Genomic DNA, 6,258 nt, shown 5'->3' with positions numbered 1-6,258 from the left:
ATTCTCTAACACTTCTCTTGCTATTCTTACCCCTTTCCCCTCCCTCAAGAACTAATTCACTACACTATCTATTTCTTCTATACCTCTCCCTGGCACATCTAGGACAATACATTAAATTATTTACAATAATGTACAGCTATCGTATAGAAAATTGGAATTGTATTTGATCCGAACATGAACCCTTTGATTAAAGATATCAGAATGAAGATGAACCTTAAATTAAACCACATACAAAATAACCTACACAAGGAACAGAAACAATGAAAATAAAACTATTGCTGCAAAAACATTCAGTTTGAACCTATGAAAGCAAGTAGAAATCCCACAGGGACATTTTGATATGGTTTTTGTTAAGCAGAGCATTGAGTATTCCTTCTTCTGCACTGACTCAACACTCTTCCAGTTGGAACATATTGTTATGGCCTCATACATGAACATATATCATTTCATAATTGAACAGAGCACAAAAATCGACCCGGGTGAAACGATAGGCTCGGGTTTTACTGTCTGTAATAAATGTTAGAGCATCCTTAGTGGCTTGAGAATATATACAAACAATAATCAAGTGTTATATTACAGTCATTATAAGGAGGCTCAAAGGAGAAATCAAAAGCACATGTGATTTTAAGGAAAAGTTTAATTTATTATTAACTGTGGATTATTGTGTTGCTTCTTCAAATATAAAAAAGTAATATATATCAAATACAAATCTACTTTTGCTGAACAATAAATATTTGTTTTACACTAAAAATGTGTGTTTTTCCTTTCCATACATATGTGTTTACAATATGTTCTTAATAAACAAGGCATACATCAGCTCACCCTGTGTGTGTGTGTGTGTGTGTGTGTGTGTGTGTGTGTGTGTGTGTGTGTGTGTGTGTGTGTGTGTGTGTGTGTGTGTGTGTGTGTGTGTGTGTGTGTGTGTGTGTGTGTGTGGTGTGTGTGTGTGTGTGTGTGTGTGTGTGTGTGAATCCTTAACAAGCCTCACCTGTGCTTTGTCGTTAAGTGGAATATAAAGCAGCTGCTGATGTCTCAGTTAATCATCCAGTCCCCTTCCTTTTAGACTTGTGTTTTTGTTGGAAGGTGTGCTGGACATTGCCAAGCTCTGATACTGACTGTATTCTTTTTGGTTTTACTGCAACATGCTGAGGCTTGGGAGCATGTAAGTTACATTTCTTGTAGATTTCTTTCTATGTGTGTACTTAATTGTCTCTAAATGATGTGTTTTATGTGTTCCAGTTTGTTATGGATGGCTGCAGCTATCATCTTGTGTCAAGCCAGGCCTAATGTGAAGCTGAATTCGCTGTCAAGTAAGCTTCAATTCTCATTAAGTCATTTTACACAGCATATTAAGTCGGTTTACATTCTCCTCACAAGCCTTTTCTTTTAACAGGCAGTGGGTTAAGGTCTGACTGTGCCGCAAATGTAATGAGACTGTCGTTGGACAAGGCTTTAGCAGTGGGAAACCAGCTTGAGGTGGAGGCTATCAGTAAGTATGAACTGCTAATAATGCAGCTGATTGGTTCATCACTGAGGAAAGGGGTCCCTGACAAAGCTTATTGTCTCCCCTCAGATGGCACCAAGCACATTTTGTTAACACCTAGCATGGCTGCTCAGTGTGGATACAGCATGGAGTCTGACCCGTGGGGTAACACCAGAATCTACACCTCCCTCATGGGCTGCTTTGTGGACAACAAGGTTTGTTTGAGCTAAAGTGGTTTAACAGCATTCAATGTAATTTTCTACCAAGTTTAGCTGTGCTAATTCTGTCTCAAGTGACTGAATTAATGGCTCAACAAACAAACCCCTTACCGTTAAAAGACCCAAAGTACATTTCCCTTTTTCTTTGGTACATCCCTAAAATATTAGCACTGCCCCACTCACAACTGTATTCCTCAATGAATCTACTGGGTACTTTCTGGACTTGTTTGTTACATTCACAAATATCCTTTAGACTTCAAATGTGTCCCTGAAGGCAAGGATATGACATGTTCAATGACAAAGAAGCTGGAACCAAAGAATATTGGGGAGTTTCACTTAATTTAGTTTTTTTTTTATATTTATAGGATGATGCTACATTTAACGTTGGCTTGAGACTCCAGATGTACGGCGAGAATCCATTAGACGTGGTCAGTCATGACGTGTCTCAGACTTGCAGCTACACTCGCTGGGCCTCCAGGGAGATCCTCTGCGACAGGAACTACATGGAAGTAGGTCATCTTTACATTGATGAGTCCACCATCTTGTGTGTATGGAAACGAATGCTAAAACCACTATCTTCTATTTTAGGTTTCGCACCACATGGCTAACCTCGATGCTGAAGCTAAGGGTCAGACTCGGGATGGTAAAGACGAGAAGCTCAACGCCAAGCTTGAAGTATGTTGAATGAAACCGTTCAGATACTACAGTTTAATTCCTCCCTACACCAATGAGGATTTAATTATTATGTGTTCTTTCCTGTAGGCCTCTGGTGCATCACAAGGTATCTGGAAGATGACGTTTTACACCCCAGAACCAGTGGCCATGGTGTTGCAAGAGGCTGAACAAGCCGGATACGCTGCCAAAACTACCTCCAGTCGCCTGGTTATGCGAAGCCCGTACAATACAGCAGAGACGTATTCAGAGGATGTAAGCAACACACTCCTATACAGTGTTTCTTTCCTTTCCCTCCTTGTCAATTATATTAAACCTCTCCTCTCTAGGTGGCTGGAGTCCCCATGGAAGTGTTCAGGGTGAGCGCCTACTACATGGCACCACAGGGTCTGAATGTAGTGAACTTGGCAGCTGCGTGTCCCAAAGGTGAGTCCTGAGCAACATATTGCCTTCACAGTGAGCTTAATTGTTGCACAGTTAACCTCAACAGCTCCATTTTGTCATCAACAGGTGGCGTCCTCTTCACCGAGGATATGATCTCTTGGCACGTACCTCGCCGTGTGACTCCTCTGTTGGACGGCAGCATTACAGTCTCAGAAATGCACATGGGAATCAACGGGCAGAAGCTTGATAGATCTCAGATGGCCGCACGGGGGTACACACTGAGCACCACAGACTTCCACATCGTAGTCGAGATCCCAGTGGGCTCGCCTGATGGTTACTACAAGGTTGGGGAAATCTCTAGATTAGAAATGCAAGAGTCACTAGTGCATTTGCACGTTTTATTGAAATATCATGAATTATTGCAGAGCCATGCCCCAGATTACCAGTACCACACCACCTACTTTGTGGAGCCCATGCTCGAGGTACTGTGGAGGGAAGATGACACCCAAGATGATACCAGATACAAGGTTTTGTTCCCCATCATGACCCCTCTGATGCCTCAATCTCCCCAAATCCAGGATGGTAAGTCACATTTTCTAGTAGGTATGAAAAAAATGACATTTGAACTCGCGCTTGCTCGGATATATCCCAAAGACTGCTAAAACCATTAAATAAAGTCTTCAGTTTTTGCAAAATGGTGTGTTTGGATGGGATTTGAAGCCAAGTACAAAATCTACTTTTGCTTACAAAGGGCACTTTTTTGTTTTTTTTAAATGGCACTCAATTCAACTACTCAATGTTTCTCTATCGATGTTGAGGCTGGTTCAGAAGTTGTAAACCTGCCACTTTCTGTTCCTCAGACACTGTCCCAGAGACTCGGGTGTTCAGCGTTCTCTTGGGAACCTTCCTCCATGACGTTGAGCTGAGGAACATCACCTTCTCCACCGGGGTCCTCACTGTTGAGGAGAGCAATGCCAAAGGCTTCACAGTCCAGGAACACAGCTTGGCTAATGGCTCCAAGAGCTTCTCTCTTCAAGTGTCCTTTGATGCCGATGTTGTCTTAAAACATGTATGACATTATAGATTCAAAATATCACTTTGTAACCAGCATATTTTCAGTGTTGCTGAGCTTTTATTTCATTTGTTGCAGAATCCTGAGCGCTTGGTTACATCCTACTTCCTCCCTCTGATCTTTGGGTTGGTCGTCCTGCCTGAAGAAACTCCTTTTGGTCTCCCGGTCGACCTGCAGGCCTCTCTGCAGGATATTGGTGAGATCATATTGAATTTGCTTTTGACAATATCTTCATGCAAATTGTGTTTTCTAAAATTAAATAAAACGTATTGGAGTAAAAGCAACACAATCAAATGGATAATGCCTGTTTTGCTGCTCTAGTGCTACCCATCATGGCTGGCACCTGTGACCAGAACCAGTTTCACATCAGCGTGAAGTTCGGGAGTCACGGCTCTAATTTCAAGGCCATCGTTGGACCTCGAGAGCTGACGGCTGAGATGGCTGAAGACTACAATTTCTATGAGAACGGCACACACCTCAGCCTCATTCTGCCATACACTGCCAAGGACGCTGTTTTCGAGGTATGTCAAAACTACAAAATCCCACCATAGATCTTCTGCATTGGCTAACTTTACTTTATTTCCACAGCTGCTCACTGCAGAATCAGTCAAATCCAGAATTGACCTGCTTCTGTTGGATCGTGCAAACGACTGGGTGCTTGCTGATCTCCATCTGGCGTGCTACTTCCCCTTGAAAGCAACAGGTAAGATGGAACATGTAAGTATATGTGCTGCTTTAATTGATGGATGTGTGTTGCTTTACACACTGCCTGCTTCTTCCTCCAGAGTGCCACCCCAATGGCACAATGACCGCTGTGGCTGTGAAGGTCGAATCGACTCGTAATCTGAAGCCAAGTCAGCTGACGCTAAAGGACCAGTCCTGCACACCACAGTTCAGCGACGATCGCGTTGCATATTTCTCCTTCAGTGTGGATACCTGTGGAACCACCAGAACGGTGAGTGTGAATCACATTTAAATATCAAAAGGGTTTTTTGTCAAATGTTAATGCGTGTTTGTTGTTTAGTTCTTTGACAACTACATGATGTATGAAAATGAGATCCGCCTGTCTTACAACAACGCCAAAGCAGCAGCCAACACATCACCAGTTGATCCCGATTACAGGTAAAATATTTGATCATGTCTAATTGGAGATGAACACCTTCAATGTATGCATTTATATATTATTTTTCCCCCAATAGGCAAACCATTTCCTGCTTCTATGTGGTCAATGCGACTCAGACTGTTGCCTTCAGCGCTAAACCAAGAACCCATGAGCCCGCTGCAGAGATCGGCACCGGGCAGCTGATGGTGCAGATAAGGCTTTCCCAAGGCATGGTGGAATGTTACAACATCTTGTTCATGCATACAAAACACTGTTTGCAGGTCTCCTTTGAAAAAGAGACCTATGATCTCAAGGGACCGATCTGATTAAATAAAGGTTTGAAATGAAACTGTAAATGTCCAGGCCTCCTGTCTCTAACGGGACTCTTCTCCTGCAGATCCATCCTACGAGCTCTTCTACCAAGCAGAGGATTATCCAGTGGTGAAATATCTGCAGCAGCCTCTGTATTTTGAGGTGGAGCTGATGCATTCTACCGACCCACACTTGGAACTCATTGCTGAGAACTGTTGGGCAACCCTTTATGAAGATAGGACATCTCTGCCAAGCTGGGACATCATTGTGGACAGGTAATGTTGTGCAAAACTAACTACTAACTACTCATTTCATTTGTTTAACTGCTGCTTTATTTTAACTTTGGAATTCCTTCACTAGCTGTGAGAATCGCAATGACAGCTATGCAACCATTTTCCATCCCGTTGTGAGTGACTCCAGAGTTTTAGTCCCGTCCCACATCAAGCGCTTCTCTGTAAAGATGTTCACTTTCACTAAAGATGACGAGGTTCTGAAAGACCAGGTAAGTCTTGTAAATCCAAATCTGGAGTCTTTTGGCCACTGCTGCATGTAGCCACGTGTAATAAATCATCCCGTCCATCCACAGATCTATGTCCACTGTGATGCAGTGATTTGTGACGCAAGCAGCCAGGCAGATGGTTCCTGCAGAGGCCAGTGTGTGCATCCTCCAGGTCAGAGCTACTCAAGACCTGCAGGTGTAAAAAAGGGTAAGTGACCGAGTCTGAACAAATGTCGTCGATCTGGATGTGCAGTTGGTAATCTTTACTTGTTTTGCAGAGCGAAGAAGCACCGACTCAACACGCCAAAGGCAGATCTCCTCTGGGGCAATTATTCTGTCTAACCTTTGAATATTTTCTACAAGTGTTTACGTTTTGTCATTTGCACCTTATGCAATTTTGTTCATTGTTTTGTTTGTTACCAGGGGAACAGTTTTATCAATGAATGTACTGTACTGCCTTTTATATTGATGGATGACAATAACGACTCGTGTATTTAAAAAAAAATAAACTGAGTT

At 42.7% G+C, this 6,258-nt stretch overlaps 1 protein-coding gene across 1 annotated transcript; it reads left to right on the top strand.

Moving 5' to 3' along the window:
* The first annotated feature begins 1,026 nt into the window (after positions 1-1,026).
* LOC117440895 (uncharacterized) lies at positions 1,027-6,258 on the top strand. The gene is made up of 21 exons (XM_034077110.2): positions 1,027-1,162; positions 1,240-1,310; positions 1,394-1,489; positions 1,574-1,698; positions 2,067-2,210; positions 2,290-2,376; positions 2,464-2,628; positions 2,703-2,799; positions 2,884-3,101; positions 3,183-3,339; positions 3,618-3,826; positions 3,908-4,025; positions 4,151-4,350; positions 4,418-4,532; positions 4,615-4,784; positions 4,854-4,951; positions 5,029-5,159; positions 5,329-5,518; positions 5,604-5,745; positions 5,830-5,950; positions 6,021-6,258. Exons 1-21 carry the CDS (start codon positions 1,143-1,145, stop codon positions 6,089-6,091), a joined length of 2,745 nt encoding a protein of 914 aa, XP_033933001.1. The 5' UTR covers positions 1,027-1,142; the 3' UTR covers positions 6,092-6,258.

Source organism: Pseudochaenichthys georgianus, unplaced genomic scaffold (genome assembly GCF_902827115.2).
Source record: "Pseudochaenichthys georgianus unplaced genomic scaffold, fPseGeo1.2 scaffold_1305_arrow_ctg1, whole genome shotgun sequence".
Lineage (NCBI taxonomy): Eukaryota > Metazoa > Chordata > Actinopteri > Perciformes > Channichthyidae > Pseudochaenichthys > Pseudochaenichthys georgianus.
Note: the sequence above shows the minus strand (reverse complement) of the source record. Positions and strands in the feature narration are given on the sequence as shown.